We start from the raw sequence: 19322 nt of genomic DNA on the forward strand, positions 1-19322 counted from the left end.
AAAACACTAAAAAGTATTAGGCCTATACATTATTTTTCCTAATGAATGAATGTTTTTATTTCTAATAAAATATTTAACGTCTAAACTAAAGAGTGGGAGTAGGGAGTAGATGAGGAGGGGCGGGTCCAGACAGCGCTGTGTCTCGCTGGAGGAGTTCACTGTGTGCGTGCGGTTCACTTCCAACAGACCCGAGGGGCTGAACAGCATCCGCCAATCTGACTCTATGGGCATAAACTTTCTATTCGTTTTGAGCTGGCCATTTCACAGGTCCACCGACGCTACGTCTTTAAAAGCATAGGACTTTGTAGTCCCCTGATAAGGAACATATTTGAATCTGTTGTTGAGTTACTAAAGATGTCTATATTACCTTTCACGCCACCGATTGTGAAGAGACTGTTGGGCTGGAAGAAGGGTGAGCAGAACGGACAGGAGGAGAAATGGTGTGAAAAAGCAGTGAAGAGTCTGGTGAAGAAGTTAAAGAAGACAGGACAGTTGGAGGAGTTGGAGAAGGCCATCACCACCCAGAATATCAACACCAAATGCATCACTATACCGAGGTACACATACTGTAGACTGTGTCTCAAAACATGCGAGCTGCCTACCTAGATGGCATTTTGGGCATCGTTCTGAAAGCAAATTCGGTTCACAAACAAGGTGTCTAGGTAGAGAAGTTAGTAGTTTTTTGAGACACGTCCATATACAACCAAGAACTCTGTGAAGCTAACAATGCTAACTAGCAAAAGCCAACAGATATTCACATTTTAACAAACTTTTCTAGCACTGGTTAAATTGTTAATGTGTTCTCCAGTACTCTGGCAGCTGTTTCATTAGTAAACCATCTAACGTTAAATGTTTTTTGACAGTTACATTTAAGTGCGCGCCTAAGTTGACTAACGTTAGCATGCTAAAGCCATTATTGCGTTGCATTTTTTCTTTCAGTGTCACGTCTAGATTCCTACAGTATCTAGAGAATAAATAAATAAATAAATAAATGTTTTGGTTATTATTATAATATCGCGTTTTCATGTTAAGCGGTCTCGGTTTGGTAGCATTCATACAAGCAGTTGTCAGCTAAATTAGCTGGACTATGTGTTAGTATGGTGAAAAACACTCGTTACTTTTAATTGAGTTGGTTGTGAAAGCTTTTATTGATAACCATAAACGTCACCCATCTATATTCATAACAGACAGACAGTTTAAACGGCTGCGATAAAGTTAAATGTTCAGGCTAAATAAAATGCCAAACACCAGTGTGCCAAGCTAATCTGTTATATAACAGTCTGTGTGATATCTGGGGCAGATTGTGGCTGTTTTGACAAATAATACTTTTCATAGCTGGATTGCGCGTTCATTTACAGTTTACAGATCAAACCTTATTAGTATATGTAATGAATTTTCGGGAATCTTAGAGTAACACCTTTCAGTGAATGGTCAGTAGTGAGGTTAAAGAGCAGTCTATCTAAAAAAAAAAAAAAATCATTGCAACTAGTGAATGTGATTGCTTTGTATCATGTAATTTTAACAGATTTTGGGTAAATTACATGCTGTTGTGTGTATTTTAGTAGTATTGTAAAATTTGTCTGTGAATGGACGTGCTTGTTCCCTGTGTCCTAGAATGGTGGTGATGGAGGAGGGTAAAGCTTGTTATATCATAACCTCTGTGGTAGTTATATCCAATTGTACTCAGAACATTTTGTCATGAGTAAAAGGATTTGGAGAATTAGTAGTCCTACAGATGAAAAAACAAAGCCTTTGTGGTTTGTGCACAGCGATATGCATATTTTTAGTTGATATTATCAAGTATTATATGCAGAGTATGTGCCATTTTTAGTGAATAATTTTGATTTATTAATGGCAAAATCCACAATAATAGTTGGAAGCTAAAATAATAATAGAAAATTATTATTAGTAATTATCATTACTAATAATGTTAAGAATGCTTCCTGTCCATGCAGGTCTGTTCAAACAGATAAATAGTTGAGACTCGTGTCATTCTCAGTGGGAATCCCCTGGTGACTAACATAAACTTTATTGGGATTAGTATTACCTGGTGACCTCCAGTCATTTGTAATAATTGTGGAATTTGTCTGTGATATAAATCCCTTGCAAACCGGCCATGTCTGTAAATTGTAAAGTAAAAATTCCCCCGTAGATGACCTACCATATTTTGCCGAACACTGCCATCCTGTGATAATACCAGTCCGTGCGAATTGGCATTTCTGTGATTTGGCCAGCATTTGGTGGGTCATATATCATTTTTTCGAGGTTTTTGTTTCCTGTGCACCATTTTTATCCATCTTTCTTGAAAGATGGAGCTGCGTTGGAGTGTTGGATAGTATTTTTGATGCTGTCATATCACTACACCGTACAATTTGTAGAAAATTTAAATAAAGCTTGAATTTCAAAATCACACAAGGTCCCCAGACAATACTCATCTCATGTGAATAGGGCTATAGTGTTAATAAATGATGTTTTATTAACAAAGTAATCCACGCAATGTCAGTCCATCAGTTAACACCTTGGGAAGTGTCCAACTCTGTGTTTGTAAGAAAAAATTGCATCATTTAGGTATTTAACTTAAACCTTAAACCATCTGGCTAAAACACTAGTCCATAAACCGTAATGATGTTTCCTCACAGTTTTGGAGTTTTCACTTATAAATCTGTGCACTTGTGCTTATTTTCTCCTGATTCAGATCGGATGACTTGAAAAGCAATAAAATTAATAGCAATATTATGAATAGCTGACTCTAATTTAGCTGGAAGTAACATTTTGCAAATATTGGGTAAAAGCAACGATGGATTATTTATTACAAACATGCAAATTTTCACTTCACAATCATCAGCTGACTGTCAGGTTTTTATCAACTGGTTAGGCTCCCATTCTGATGGCACCCATTCACTGCAGAGAATCCATGGCAAGTGATTTTAGTGCTAAATTTCTCCAATTCTGTTACAATGACGAAACCCATTTACATCTTTGATGCCATGAGGATAAGTACATTTATTTTATTTTTATTTTTTTTGGTAAATAATTAATATTGTCCAAAATATTTAAAATGAGACATTGGACAAAATAAAGTGAACCTGCAGATGTTTTTAAATTGAGAGTGATTTCTTTGAATACTGTTGAGACAGTTAACAAGGTGAAAACTTGAGTAGACCTTGCAAGTCTATCGCTGCTAACTGTTATTTGGACAGTATGTGCATTGTCAGTATCCTGATTCCTGAGCTAGTTAACAAAAAAGTGTGATAGATCGGATCATGCTGTGCCTGACTTAAGCACTTGTGTTGCTGAATTTTGGTATTCTACAGTTTGACCACATACATCCTGCGCCTTTTATAGAAGCTTTCACACAGGAAATTCATGTTTATGCTTCTTTGCTGCATCTATTGTCTGTACTACTGTGTCAAGCAACCTTTTTATGACCATATCTGAATATTGTAAGCCAATCCCCACAAAACGTTGTTCACACACTTGTGCTCAGGCAGACTTTCTCAGTGCGTTAAACACAGCTGAGAGTGTGTTTACTCAACACAATATGTGGCATGGTTATTCAAAGATCAAGAATGCAGTACAAGGTCTGGAGGAGAGTGTGGGATGTTCACTGGATTGTGGTTGAGTGTAAAAATAGGGGTCGACCGATATGTGTTTTTCAAGGCCGATACTGATTATTACATATCAAGTAGAACGATATCCAATATTTATGTCTGGTGTTTAATGAAAATTAATGTCAAAATGACAATAACTGCCTTCCCTGGTGTTGGTTGAGTGTAGTACTCCCACACTGTTACTCTTACTCTTGTCTTTCTCTGTGCATCCATTTGCAATAAGGGTAATATAAAGAGAAAGATAAAAGCGGGGCCACTGTATGTTTCATGATTAAGCCTATGAAGTATGAATACTGTACTACAACTAAACAGCTTGGGGAAATGTAAGTATTTGGCTTCAATAATTTACATATTAGAAATGTATGTGTAATAGCATAACCTCTTATAACTCCACATTAATTCTTTTTTGATGACTAAATCATAACCTACAAGTGTTCAATTTGATCATCTAATGCACATCAATTGATTAACTTAAAAAAATTATAAAAGAAGTGTGAATCATTTAATTGTCTTTATAACTATGTTGTAGTTGTTATTAAGAAGACTGCAACTATTTTCAATTGAAGGCATAAATCAATTTAATATATCTTTTAATCAAATAAGAGTTAAAAACGTTATTTTTTGCAAACAAAGGGTTACTATTAACATTAAAACGGATGAAATATTGTATCGTGTGATTTATTCTTTTAAACAAAAGTTGTAATTGTTGTAGCAGTCAGGGGTTAAAGCAAAAAAAAAAAAAAAAATTTATTATCTTTGACTGAAATTTCTTCCTCAGCCAAACCCCATTCCACAGCCATACCATTCACACACCCAGTTTAAAATCAGTGTTTTTCTACTTGTAATAAGGAGCACTTGTCCTAATAATTAAAAATAATTAGGAGCACCTTCTGATCAATAATCAAAAATTCAGATAAAAAATTTACCTTTCTAATACAAGGTCAAATGTGACTCCCTAAAGTGACCTCCATGAGTATTTTCTTTGCAATGGCAAAGAATGGCATAATTTTTATAATTTAATTTCCAAAATGTATGTTTATGCTTTAAAATGTTCATTTAAAACAATATAATATTAAGTAGAATAAGACAAGTTACCAATCATATGAAATTAGTATTAATAAAACAGTAATTTGTACTACAGAGGGTGCACAGTGACTTGTAGGGACATTTACAGACATTTAATGAATACAAAAATATTAAATGATTAAAATAACTGAAATTATGCTTAAAAATTAAACTGAAACTGGCAGCAGGTGGCAGAATGTCACTGATTTTAGCACTGAATCATTCATTCATTCAACTGATTCATTTGAATGGCTGATTTATTTGGGAATGAAGCAAGTGACTCTTTATGAATGAGTAATCTTGACTCACTGACTAAATAGTTAAAAAACACACTTTCATTCATGAATGAAACATGTTGTATTTGCTTTTAGAGATGCGAAGCGGTTGAGCTGTTACTTTATTTGGAACTATTTTCATTGATGAAATGGAGCGAAATCGTGCAGTACTTGTTTATTGAACTGTTGTATTAAATCAATATCACATTTGCAAACTCCTTCAATAATTATTCAAACTCTTCTTATCGCGATCTGTGGGAGCACAGAAAATGAGAGCGTGCGAGTTAGCTTTCATGACTGAAAAGCACATGCAAATTATACATTCCGTCATCTGACATTGCGTTATAAATGCAGAACCTGTGTGAATGAGTAGAATTATTATTAATAGCCGCAATCCCGCGCCGATATTCAAGTCCTGCTCTGTGTTCTCTGCTTATTACCGGACTGTGAAAGATGCGAGGGGTGTTATGTTGTCAGTAAGAAGCTGCAGCTGTGGCGGGATGATTTTTGGTGTGCTAACATGTTTAAATTACATGTTAAATAATATTTATATGACTGGCTTCCGCGATTCCATTCACGTTTTTCGCATCGCAGAAATCATAGGTAATATTGAGGTGTTTTGCAACTTCAGTGTTATGTTATTGGGTTGTGATTTATAGCAACTTACGCAATGTCTGCTGCTGCATTACCTTTGAGAGAAAACTGATGTTTGATCACTGAAGCAGCTCCAGTTAGCAAGCGCTTTCGGAGTGAGAGTGAATTCAGCATTGATTGGACGGACTCCTGACTCCCAATAAATCAGATGAGCGGTGGGTGGAGATTGTTTTAGGCCACAGAATGGTGAGTTGTGACAGGCTGTATTATGCATAAGAGCCAAATAGCACGTTACAAATTAATCTGTTTTGAAAATGGGTGATACCAATTAAATGCTTAACATCGGCGCCGATAATTGGCCTGGCCGATAATCAGTTGATCCCTGTGTAAAAGGTTGGCGTTGGTTGGGTTTGAATATTCTCGGCTGTGTCATACAGTCTGTGAGGTCCTGATGCAACCTACACAAATTTGTTCTCTGTTTTTCTGGATGAAATCTTCTTTGCATTAGTGGCTATCTGGGTGGCAAGGGGAAGACTGCACATGTGTGCAACAGAACAAGAGCAGGAAATCATCACCTTCTCACAGGCTCTGAGTTTCTGAGGTTATGCTACTTCCTGCTCAACTCGCTTATTCAAACAGAGCAGACATTCTGAAAGCTTTTAACCAAAGAGACATTCATGCTATCTGCTGAAAATGTCTTTTAATAAGTCTTTTAAGGGCTATCGTCTGAGTGTGAAATTATTAGTGTAATTTCTGATCTGTCTTTTAGATAGACAGTTATGGAACAATTCAGTGGCAAAACTGGTTAGAATTGAGGTCAGGGGCCTTTTAGGGTCCATGATGATGACTAATGGATTTAGTGTGACTCCACAGATACGGATTATGTGAGATATGTGGTAGAGTAGACAACAAACACTGCTGCTTAAAGAGGAAAGTTGAGGCTATTGGTGAGCCACACGCACACGTCTTCCCTCGTTAGCACTCTCCGGCACCCTTTTTATTACATTTTTTTATTGTTTTGTTGATGACTGGTTTCGGTCATGTTGTTACTCCAGTATTGTTTTTAGCGAGGCAGTGTGTGTATATATGTATATATGTGTATGTATGCCTAATCTTGGCTTAGACAGAAGGGTGAAATGAGTTCTGCTGTGTGTGACTTTCAGGTCATTCTGGGGGTCAGTTTGACTTGAACAGAAGGAATTGGAATCGTGTGTCCGTTTTCAGCTGAGCTGTGACTGTGGGAGACTCCAGGACTTTGCTTTGTCTCTGTAGACTGAGTCAGACAATGGGATAGTCTGTCTTCTCTTTGTTGGGTTGCAAACTCGCAGAAGGTCTGGTCAAAAGCTTTAAGTGTCTTGTCTGATGGTGGATTGAATGCATGTGCAGTCGGCTAACTTACTTATTGAAACGTGATTATGGTGTAGATGTTCGAAGAGCGAAATTAAGAAATGCTTCACCTAAAACGTTTTTATTATTTTGAGGCTATTAATTTTTTATTAATTTTATTTTTATGTGGCACATGAAGATATTTTTTATAGAATCATCAAATAGCTTATAGACTTCATGAGTTCATAGTGACTGAAAGGGTCCAAATGTCTTGAGATTTTACTCTATTTAAAATCTTGCCTTCTGAAGCACTCAAATCTAGTAATTTGATGATGTCATTGACATCCGGCCTGATTCAGTACAATAAAAGAAGCCATATTTTAGGCTGCAGTAGAGGGCAAGCTCTGCAGTGATTTAAATTTCACATGAAACTAATGTACGGCTTTGGAAGGCTTGAAATATATAGCGCATAAGTCATATGGAGTAAATAAAGACAGAATTTAAAGTTTTGAGCCGAATATCCCTTTAAATGCTTTTAGCGTTGTAAATATTTTGAGTGACAGAACAATTAATCACACTATTTTTGCAATTTAGAGATTTTCGGCTACCGTTTTTTCCGGACAATAAGTCACACTTTTTTTCATAGTTTGGCTGGTCCTGCGACTTATAGTCATGTGCAACTTATTTATCAAAATTAATTTGACATGAACCGAGAGAAATGAACCAAGAGAAACATTACCATCTCCAGCCGCCAGAGGGCGCTCTGTGCTGCACAGAGGGATGCTTAGAGCGACCTCTCGCGGCTGTAGAATGTTTTCTCTTGGTTCTTGGTTCTAAATAAATGAGACATAGTTCAGTGCGACTTATGTATGTTTTTTTCCTCATCATGACGTATTTTTGAACTGATGTGACTTATACTTAGGTGCGACTTATAGTCCGAAAAATATGGTAAATACATTTTCTGAAATAATTGTATGATGTTTGAATGCTATTGAGTCTTATATTATTTCTTCTGTATATCTCATAGTTCATTACGATAAATGGATAGCACCTAAATTCACTCACCTTGTTCTCTAGAAATGGACATCCACTATTATAAAAACCCATTTCAGTCAACCACTACTTTTAAGTGTTATTATTTAAAGCTGAATTTCCAAACATAATACATAAAAAGATGATCTAGGCAGCACATGAATTTCTGCCTGGGTCATTTTTTTTATTCTGTCTGGTGAATACAGATGTCATCTGTTCCTAGTGGATATTTCTAGTGCAGAATGCTGGCATTCATACTGCTGGTGCATAGCTGAATGAATAGGTAAACACTAGACTGGAAAAGTGTGCAGGCGCACGTCTCAGTCTGCTGTCTGCTCTGCCTCGCTGTCTTTCCCCTCCTGAACTCAAGCCTGGTATTTCCTCTAAATTCACTCACTCACTTTCTCTGTTCATCTCGTGTCTGTCCCCTGAGTCTGAGCATTTTTAAAGAATTCCCAATGTAGGGTGAAAATGCATTAATGCATTAATGCGTTGAAATTCATTAGCAATGGCTGTCATGAAGCATAGACCACAATACCATGAGAACAATTCATGTTTTTTTTTCCTGTGGCTTTTTTCTGCTCACAGCCAGTGACCTCTCCCCCCGTTTGAAAATAATGCCTGTTTCACTTTCCACTAAATGAGGCTCTTGCACCATTTGAATATCCCCACTTTTGCAGAAAATGAATGGTTGACCCAGTGCAAGCCTATTAAAAGACTCACATGGCAAGATTTATTGGGCTTTCACATTAATAACACACTGGTACACTGGTGCAGTATGGTAGATTATGTTTTAGAAACAGCAGTTAAACATATTCTGCAGCAGTTTAATATACTATTATAAGTTTTGATAGAAAACCAATGAATTAATGTTTCAGATTTTGTTTCACTAAAAATATAATTAATGATTAATTTACTACTTTAGTAATCCTTAGGAAACATATATATTCAACATAAATATCTCTAGAATATGTTTTCTTTTAAATGCACTTTAAGCATGCAAAATCAATAATTACACTGATTTAGATTTCGTTTTCCATTGAACATTTCTTAATTAGGACTTTGGGTTCATTGAAGATCTGCTCCAGTTTACTGATTCAATGACTCATTCAACTAATTCAAACCAATAACATGAGTCATTTTGGCTAAGATGATACTTATGATTAATAATAAGAACCAGCTCATAATAGTCATTCATTTGTGAATTGGACTTTCCTAGACATGATCCATGTTTACTTTTCTTTCAGCATCAACCTAACTGACTTAACTGATCATTATGAAAATCATTCATTTTCAGAATTTGTTTAACAAATCAATCCATCAGTAGCTTTATGATAAAGAAGGTGGAATAGTTCTTGTGTAAGTGGTCAATTCTATGGGACCAGTTGTTTCATTGTCTCCTTGAACAATTTGTGCAGGTCTCTGGATGGCCGTCTGCAAGTGTCTCACAGAAAAGGCCTTCCCCATGTGATCTACTGCCGGCTGTGGCGCTGGCCTGACCTGCAGTCCCACCACGAGCTGCGTGCTGTAGACTTGTGTGAGTTTGCTTTCCATATGAAGAAGGACGAGGTGTGTGTGAACCCTTACCACTACCAGCGTGTAGAGACACCAGGTAAGCCCCACTGGTGTTTTACCTCTAGTTATTCAAAGACTGTTTCCTTCCATAATCAGTTTTGTGTATGAAACTAATTTGAATGATTTTGGGGGGAAAACTAAGTTTTTCTTTTTTTTTCTTGTGTGCGTGTGTTCAGTTTTGCCTCCAGTCCTGGTTCCTCGGCATGCTGACATCCCCACAGACTTCCCTCCACTGGATGATTTTATCCCTGAGAACACCATATTCCCAGCGGGCATTGAGCCTCCGAGCAACTATATACCGGGTGAAAACATGTTTTCTGTTTTCTCTCTGAAAATCACACATTAACTTTCACCCAGACATGGCCTCAGGACCACACAACAGGCATTGCTCACTCTAACACACACTCACACGCTGCTTCACAGACACACATCTGCTTGAGTTTATTTTGTCGTGTCTCAGTTCGTTTAAGCTGTTTTGTCAAGTAGTGTTTAGTCTGGCATCTTAACAAAGTTGGTAAAGCGAATAAGACAAGAAGAGATCAAAGTGCTGATCTCATGACCGGTAACATCATATTGAGGACTTAAGACTGTTAGTGTAAAAGTGTTTCACATGACTCGAGTAAAAGAATTCCTCTTTTCAGGTAGACCTTCTCACTATACAACGCATTTACACTGTGGCATTTGAGTAAATTGCTTCAGAAAATCCTAGCACATAATGTAAAGAAAGTTTTCACTCTTTCAAGTTCTAATTCTGTGACTAGTAGGGCTGGGTGGTATGATGGTTTATATTGTGCCAATAGTACAAAGTGTCATTTGTTAGAGATCTTGCTATATTGTTTATTTTGTGGTTAGTAATTACATCAGTATAGCACAGTGATGCTTAAAGTTATTGACACATTAGCGTGATAAGGAAATATGCATGAATGAGAAAATAAAAAGTAATATACACTTGATGTGAAATATAGTTATTAAGTGCAGTAAGTTGTGAAAAACTGATACACATCTAAAGTATGTTTACAGAAATCTGCCAGCATGAGCTCACAAATTCATCTCACTTCCACATCTTAGGCCCCGTCCACACGGAGACGGAGCTTACCCCAATCCGATCTTTTTTTTCCTCGTCTCAAGAAATATCCGCGTCTATACGAAACCGCAAAATGATGCAGTATACATGCCAGACCAGTATGTGGGGCTGTAATTCTGCCACAGAGATACACTTAAAACAGAGAAGAAGACTTGGACTATGCTCATAAACCTTGCGCGTGGTACACAAACGAACATGGAACAATACATTTATTAATCAGTGTTAATGTTAGTTAATAAAAAGACAATCGTTCAGTGTTTGTTCATGTTTTTGTTGCTGTTACGTGACGTAGAGGTGTCTGACTAGGGGGGAGACGTGGGCTGATGACGTCATCGGTTCAGAAAATGCACGGATTAGCCGTCCAGACGAAAATACAAAGACGGCGTTTTCAAATTTATCCACTCTGGGACCCGGTTTCAAAAAATAGCGGTTTCACCTTGCGAAAACGCCAGATCCGTGTGGACGAAATGCCTATCCGATAAAAAATTTGTGCGTATTCACAGAAACACGTCTCTGTGTGGACGGGGCCTTATTGTGCTTGAATGGTCAGATCACTTATTATGTTGAATATTTACAGACGGTTATGTCATAAGTGAATGTATACAGTTGAGAGAAAACTGGATATGTATCAGTATATTGGATCTGTTAATCTGGTCTTAAAGTGACAGCAGCATAATAAACCTGTTGCTGTCTGTGTCGTTTATGCTAATCAAAAAAACTAAAGACAAAGAGAAAGTCACTCGCTGCTCTTGATTGAATCACTTATAATTCATATTTGATTAATACAGTGTAGACTGTGAAGATAGTGTTGTAACGGTACCAAAATTTCAGTATTCGGTATGGATACCAGTGAAAATCCACAGTTCTCGGTACCGATTACGGTGCCAAAGCAAAACACAAAAATATGTTAATAAAAAACTAAACAAAAAACATAAAGATAAAACCAATGCCATTTTTTATACATATTTACAGTTATGTTTAAAGTTTTTCTACAAGTAATATAATTATGAAAAATAGTAAACAAGTTTCACTCAAATTTAATTGGTCTTTTAATTAATGACTGAATGAATTTAAACACAATTTATTTTTTGGTAAATAAAGGGAATTTGCTATTAAAATTAAAACATGGAAGAAATATTGTGTGATTTTATTTCTTTAAAAAATAAAGTTGTATTAATTTTTTTCAACAGTAGTAGCAGTATCAAATACATTCTACTAATCAATAGTAATATTTCTTGAACTTTTATTTTGACGGGTTACTGTGAATACCTTTGAATTGACACTGGTTTTACTCAAATGAAACGGTCAAATGCTTGTGAAGTGACTCAGAACATTTCTGGTGATGTTCTTTATGTATTTATGTCCTCATTGAGACGACACATGCTGAAATTACTGCAAGCGTCACGTGCTTCAGTCTATGCAGTAAACAAACCCGCACGTCTCTGTCATTCATTCATTCACACAGAGACACGCAGAACACGGATTCATATTTCAACCAACTTTTGTGGCTTAACATTTACAGATACTGGCCCATATGGAGATTTGATTTGATTAATTTATGCTAACTTTGACCAATTTCCGTGACTGTCCATATTAAAATGTAAGTTTCATTTTTATGTCTGGATTTTGAGTTTCCATCCGCATTTTCTGCTTCGCGGAAGTCATAGCGCTGTATGCGTCAAGAACCGGGTTGACCGGGTCCTCGGTACCACCGGTAGTTAAAGAAACCTGGTACCGTGACATTTTCATCTTTTTAGTACCGACTTGCTACCGAAGTACCGGGTCTTTTGACAACACTACTGTGCAGTGTTTTAATTGTACAATTGATTTCAATTTCTGTAGTATTTCTTACTACTTTAAATAAACCTACTCGGCTGAAAAACTTTCTTTTTTTAATTGTTCTTTGTTTTATTGTATTTATCTTATTGTTTGTAATTTGCTACTTTGTTCTTGTTATTTTTTTTTTTAGTTTTTTTGTCATATCGCCCACCCCTAGTTCGTTTTACACGATTTTGGCTTCAATACAGTGTCGGTCTCTGGTACCTCTGTGAATCAGCTGATATTTAAGGCTACTATATAAATAAATAGCAAACACGCCTAATAACTCTAAAAATATTTAAGTATGTGTTCTGAAGGGAGACAAAACTCTGTCTTGTGTGGTTCATAATAACAAATGTCTGGTTTATGTTTCAGAGACCCCTCCTCCAGGCTACCTGAGTGAGGATGGGGAAACCAACGACCACCAAATGAACCACAGCATGGACACAGGTAAGAGCCCTGACATCACAATCAAGTTGTTGCTATGAGATACCCAATTATATTTGTTTGTTCTAATTCTATTTTTTAGGCTCCCCAAACCTTTCACCCAACCCTGTCTCTCCTGCCAACAGCAACCTAGGTAAGAACAGACACTTATTCATAATGTTTCACAGCCAAATATTGTGTATTCATAAAGATCCCCTAGATTGTCTAAGCGCTATAAATTACCAAACGTTTTTACACATCTACTCATTCTTTACTAATATTCTAACATGTGGAAAATAGTTTAACAAAAAAGTATTTTAAAAAAATTTAATCTTTTAGAAGTTATCCGATATTTTAAAATGTATCGAAGTCACCACTTTTTGGGAAAACTGAAGCTTTCCTGTCGGCACCTCTCGCCTTTCACGTGTTGATGTAGTTTCTTTCATGAAAATAGTCATCACTAAAAGTGTTTGTTGTGATGGGAACCATGCAGAGTCAGTCTGATTTCTGTAAGTACTCCACCCCACTGTGATTTTAATCTGGCTGGATTATCTCTGACGTACTTTCTCCATAACGTTGGTCTTCCTGCCTGGTCCTGTGAGAGGTCATTTAGTGATAAGGGGATTCAGCTTCAGTGAGCCAATGAGAAAATACTAGGACGAGTCACTGGCAGTAAAACACGAGTAATTTTGGATCTATATCAGGTACAGTACTTGCCAAAGGAAAAAAATCTCTCTACCTATGCTGTAAAATATACATGAGAGTCATTTGGTACTACATTACTATAATATTAAAGGTTAAAATTGACTGATTTGTAAACTGTAGAATACAACTGTTAAAATTACACAATTCAGTTTTTAAATAATAAAGTTACAATTACATAATATTTCTACTTCAATTAGTTTTTTTTTTATATATAAAAAATTTGATAGTTGCTGTCATAAAAAAATAATGGTTTAATTCAAACAAAGAGGAAGAGGAAGGGATATTTTTATGTTTTAGCGCCACATCACGTTGATTTAATATAGCATTTTTATTGGCTGGTCAGTAATCATGGGTCCTAGCAGCAAACATTGTGATGAACATGCTGAATTTCTGACACAGTCAGGAAATGATTGTAAGCTATCTTTTGTCACAAAACCTTGACAACTTTGAACCTCTCTCATTGTTCGACATAGTAGCTCCTAATCGATGGTACTATCACAGAAATCCTCACGATTGTTTCACAATGCCAATCTTTCATCTGGGACAACCGAAAATCATGCAGTGTGTCTCAGGCTTTAGCTGTTTAAATCATTTAGCCATGTGCACACAGATATACAGTATATTGTTATAATTTCAGAATCAGCAAGTTAGATTGATTGTCTGGACAACTAGTCACACTAAGAAGGTTAATAATGTTGGTGGTCAGGTGGTTGGTCAATGTATACTAAGTAAATGTCTGCACCACACATTGAGTTTGAGTTATGCACTTATCCTCTTTTGCATAGGTAGAAAAGTTAGATCATATTGAAGAAAAAACAAAAACAAAAGGTGTATACAAAAGAAAGGTGCACAGTGCAGAGACCATTTAAAAAAAATGTTTTTATACTCACAAATATTTTGTGATATTATTACAATTTCAAAGAACTGTTTTCTGTTGTAATGTATTTTAACATATAATTTATACCTGTGTTAGAGAAGCTGAATTTGCATCACTCCAGTCTTCTGTGTCACATGATTCTTTGGAAATCATTCTAATGTGATGATTTGTTGCTCAAGAAACAGTTCTTATGATTATCAGTGTTGAAAACAGTTGTTGCTGTTTAATATTCTGTGGAAGCAGTGCAAATGCATTTATTTTCAGGATTATTTGATGAATAGAAAGAACAGCATTTATGTAAAATAACCATTTTAGAAATCTTTTGCTATATGTATAAGTCGCACCGGACTATAAGTCGCATTTATTTAGACCCAAGAACCAAGAGAAAACATTACCGTCTACAGCCGCAAGAGGGCGCTCTATGTTTTCAGTGTAGACTACAGGAGCATAGAGCGCCCTCTCGCGGCTGGAGACGGTAATGTTTTGTCTTGGTTCATTTCTTTTGGTTCATGTCAAATTAATTTTGATAAATAAGTCGCACCTGACTATAAGTCACAGGACAGGCCAAGCTATGAAAAAAAGTGCAACTTATAGTCCGGAAAATACGTATACATTTTTTCAAAAAATATTACTGACCCCAATTTCTTGAAAATGTATCATCGAAATGTATAAATTCTATATAAATAAGATTAATAATTAGTTATTTAGTTGACTAAATGATGCTAATTTTGAACTATTATTTAATGATTAAAGATTACATCTAAAAATAATATAGCGATATTAATAAGCTACTAGTCAATCCATCGCTGAATGGGGGTTGGAGTTTGTTCCCTCTCGTGTCACAATCAACCATGTGTGTGGTTAGTGAGCCCCAGTCTCGGGCTTTGCCTCTTAGCTGTATAAGAGGAAACCTCAAATAAAAGGCTCTTTTGTTTCTGTCCTCTCAGTCAGCCCAGGGTAATGTAATAATAATAATATCCTGTCGCTGGGTTGTTCTATCTCTGCAGAGACACCAGGAGGCCCTGCAGTAAAAATAACAAATAACCAATTTCACATGGACAGCCTGCTGTTTTCAAAGAGCCACATTCTGTCACAATGTGACACTGATTTTACACCGGACTCCAAAGTCCAGAGCTTTTCCAGTTCTTTCACACTTTATCTTTGTTCTGCACTCTTTTTGTAACTCTGATCCCTTCTCATCCTCATTTATATGTGTGTGTGTGTGTTAGATCTGCAGCCGGTAACATATTGTGAATCCGCATTTTGGTGCTCGATTTCCTACTACGAGCTGAATCAGCGTGTGGGCGAGACTTTCCATGCCTCGCAACCGTCTCTGACCGTAGATGGCTTTACAGACCCCTCTAACGCAGAGCGCTTCTGTCTGGGCCTGCTGTCCAACGTCAACCGCAATGCAGCCGTGGAACTGACGCGCAGACACATCGGTACATTCAGCTCACGTCTGTAAAATAACGTACTGGATGATATCGGAATCAAGCGTTTCTGAAATAAACCGAATCTGTTTAACCTCTTACCCTTTCCTCAGGCCGAGGTGTGCGTTTGTATTACATCGGCGGTGAGGTGTTTGCTGAGTGTCTGAGCGACAGTGCTATTTTCGTCCAGAGTCCGAACTGTAACCAGCGGTATGGCTGGCACCCTGCCACAGTATGTAAGATTCCTCCAGGTGAGTCAGCCCGTCCGTGTACTGATTGGACGAATGTGCAGCTCTGTATATACATCCTGTGAGTCACTCAAGCATGTTCTAGTGTCAGACTTCCTCCTCCTGTTTCATAGAAGCACTCAAGCATGTACATTTGTGTTTGCCTCAGGCTGTAATCTGAAGATCTTCAATAATCAGGAATTTGCAGCTCTGTTGGCCCAATCAGTGAATCAGGGATTTGAGGCTGTTTACCAGCTGACCCGCATGTGCACCATTCGCATGAGTTTCGTCAAAGGCTGGGGGGCAGAATACCGGTAAGCCAAGACACTCATCAGAGAAAGCACATACATTACCATTCAAAAGCTTACGATCAGTTTTTTTCTTTTTGAAAGAAATTAATACTTTTATTCTGCAAGAGAAATTATATATATTGTCTTGTCTTTTTTTCTTTTTAAAACTTTTATATTCTGTTGTATAATGATTATATATACTCTACACGCATCCTGGAAAACTGAGGACTTATTTTCCAGTCCTGGAAATCACATGGAAAATGTCAAATGTCCTGGAAAATTATGATTTAATAAAAAGTAACTGTGTTTTCCTTGAGCCAAGAACAAAACAGTTTACCACTGACCCGAAACAAATAAGCCATAAAAAAAAAATCTAATCAACATTAGAATGATTTTCTGAAGGATCAGTGTGAGGCTTAGTAATTGAATAAAAACGAGAATATTGAGCTTTGCCATCACAGGAATGAATTACAATAGAAAACATTTCTTTTAAATTGTAATAATATTTTACTTAATTCTACCATTTAATATTTAAACTTGCTTTTCTAAATCTGTTCTTCGTAATTCACTACTCATAAATACTGAGTATTAAAAACAAATCCATGAATGGCATTTAATCACTTGATTTCTGTGACAGTAGCACAGAAAAAGCTAATGGTTGCCCTTGATTATGTAAAATGGATATTCCTGGCTGGTCTGTAGTTTGTTAAAAATGCTCTGCAGGCATGGAAGCACATTAGTGACCCAGATTCTCTCTCCTGCAGGAGGCAGACAGTGACCAGCACCCCCTGCTGGATTGAGCTGCATCTCAACGGCCCCCTGCAGTGGCTGGACAAAGTGCTCACTCAGATGGGCTCTCCGAACCTCCGCTGCTCCAGCGTCTCATAGGACAAACCCTCAGCCCGTTTCATGTAACTTTACCTTTCTAATGACATCTTCTGTTGCTGCTGAATGCCAAGCAAACAAACAGAGCGAAACCGAGGACGGGGGAGACAAAACACCTGCTGGACTCCTCAGACTGTCACTTGATCTTTTACAGATCCTAAGATTTTGCTGTGGGCAAAAATAGACACGTACAGTTGAAGCACTTTGAACAATGACACGCAAGGAGCATGGATCATATTTCCTCAGTGTTTGAAATGAGGCATTTTCCTCATTGTGAATTTAAATGTGAAAATGAAATCATGATTTTGTCCGTTTTTGTTTTGATCGAGAAGTGTATCACGCATTTAATTTGATCTGAAGGTATTCGAATCTTGGGCTCAGAATATGATTGCTCAAAATCATAAACATCCTCATGGGGGGGCCTCAAAGAGTGCTTCGTTTCCACCACCTTCAGTGAAGGGGTTGTGTGTGAACTTTTACAGTATACTAGTGCTTCGGGAAGCTGTTTGTGTGTAAGTAAATTGCACTGCGCTGGACAGGTCTCTATATATAATGTTGATTGCCTTTGGTCTCATATGCACGGTCGACCAGGTTTATATACAGGAACTGAGTGTATAGAGTTGTAACAGAGTTACTTAGCCTTGATTATGAAAAGCACTTGTTTGGAAAAGCACCCAGTGATGGCGTGAACAAGAAAATAGCATTGGAAATTTGTCAGTGACAAATGCTAGTAGCTAATAGTGCCATTTTATTTCTTGAACTTGATGGTTACAGTTTGACTTATGCTCAGCAAATACATTTTGTATTAAGTATTTTTGCATTATAAACTGAATGGAGATTGCGAAAAAGTATATTTTTACTGCTGCCATAGGGTATTGCAATTAAGAAACTTGTCACGTTACACACAGATATAAAAAGATGTCACATTAGCAAAACTTCACTGATTTTTAGTCTGTTGTCAACAATGTTGTGAATATATTTAGCATCAGATTTTTTCATGATTGCAGAGACTCCTCTATCGAAATGACTGGATTCTGCCTGTGAAAACTCACAACCATTAGTCTTTACTTTACTTTTCTTTTCAGCAGTCGCCTGATTTCATTGTCCTTTCATTGATTCTGTTCTTTGTATGATTGGAGCATCGAAGGCATGTCTGAAACTCAGTACTGTCAATCCATTGAGCTCAAAACTTGTTTAACAACTAACAACATTTCATGTCTTTACATACTATGCGGTTTTACCGTCTGATTTCTGAGTGGGTAAAAAAAATTTCCACTATTTAGAGTTTTTATTTTTCACTGAAAAATAGAAGGCAGGTACTGCTGGCAGCTCTTGGAAAGCATGTATTTACATGTAAAAGTTGATTTCACAAGAGAATATTGTAAATGGCTAGATTTTTATGTGGACACTTTGCTCATCATGTTATTCCAATCCCTTGATTTGTTTAGTACTGACATTCAACAACTAACTCAATGCATGGTCTGGCTTTTAACAGCATATACTGTACATCAGCAGTCCAAAAGCATGTTTCATATTTTGTTGGAAGATGTCTGGTCTCAAGGAATAAGCTCTGAATCACTGATTGTGGAAATCCTGACAATCTCGGTTTGATTTTTATTGAACAACTGATGCTCGTCTTCGATTTCCCCCAAGTTATGTTTTTTTGCTATTAATCTTGTCGGCATCTGTGACTCAACAGGGCCAAAGCACACATTGGACTGTTGATATTATTCAGATTTTGCTGGTATATTGCTTATAACCTGTTTATTTTCTTGCACTCTTGATTTGGAAGCAAATACAACATTCTTTGTCTTACAGTGTCAGTAATTTCATTCATATTATGAAACTGCTGCTTAGTTCGATTCCCCGGGAACACATGATATGTAAAAATTGATAGCCTTGAATGCACTGTAAGTCGCTTTGGATAAAAGCGTCTGCTAAATGCATAAATTTAAAATTTCATTTAATTTAGTTCTTGGTTCCCCTGAATTTCCTTTTTGCTTTTCTGTAATGTTACACTCATGTTTACTTCTCTTGCATTCACTGTCATATTGACTTATGGAAGTTTTAATAATAAAAGATTTAAGAGCAACGTTTCAGAC

At 36.8% G+C, this 19322-nt stretch overlaps 1 protein-coding gene across 1 annotated transcript; it reads left to right on the forward strand.

The window, feature by feature from the left end:
* The first annotated feature begins 149 nt into the window (after window positions 1–149).
* On the forward strand, window positions 150–19312 carry smad3b (SMAD family member 3b). Its single transcript, XM_052582068.1, has 9 exons — window positions 150–557; window positions 9322–9515; window positions 9655–9780; window positions 12756–12830; window positions 12910–12960; window positions 15618–15830; window positions 15932–16069; window positions 16215–16359; window positions 17100–19312. The coding sequence occupies exons 1-9, from the start codon at window positions 355–357 to the stop codon at window positions 17221–17223; spliced, it is 1269 nt and encodes a 422-aa protein (XP_052438028.1). The 5' UTR covers window positions 150–354; the 3' UTR covers window positions 17224–19312.
* Window positions 19313–19322: the final 10 nt, after the last annotated feature.

This window comes from Carassius gibelio, chromosome B18, assembly GCF_023724105.1.
Source record: "Carassius gibelio isolate Cgi1373 ecotype wild population from Czech Republic chromosome B18, carGib1.2-hapl.c, whole genome shotgun sequence".
Taxonomy (NCBI): Eukaryota; Metazoa; Chordata; class Actinopteri; order Cypriniformes; family Cyprinidae; genus Carassius; species Carassius gibelio.

Excerpts from the sequence above, each read along its gene's own strand:
- smad3b (XM_052582068.1), top strand. The coding sequence starts at position 355 with ATGTCTATATTACCTTTCACGCCACCGATTGTGAAGAGACTGTTGGGC. Across the intron at positions 9,516-9,654 it reads CCAGCGTGTAGAGACACCAG|TTTTGCCTCCAGTCCTGGTT; the intron begins GTAAGCCCCACT and ends GCGTGTGTTCAG. Across the intron at positions 12,961-15,617 it reads TCCTGCCAACAGCAACCTAG|ATCTGCAGCCGGTAACATAT; the intron begins GTAAGAACAGAC and ends TGTGTGTGTTAG.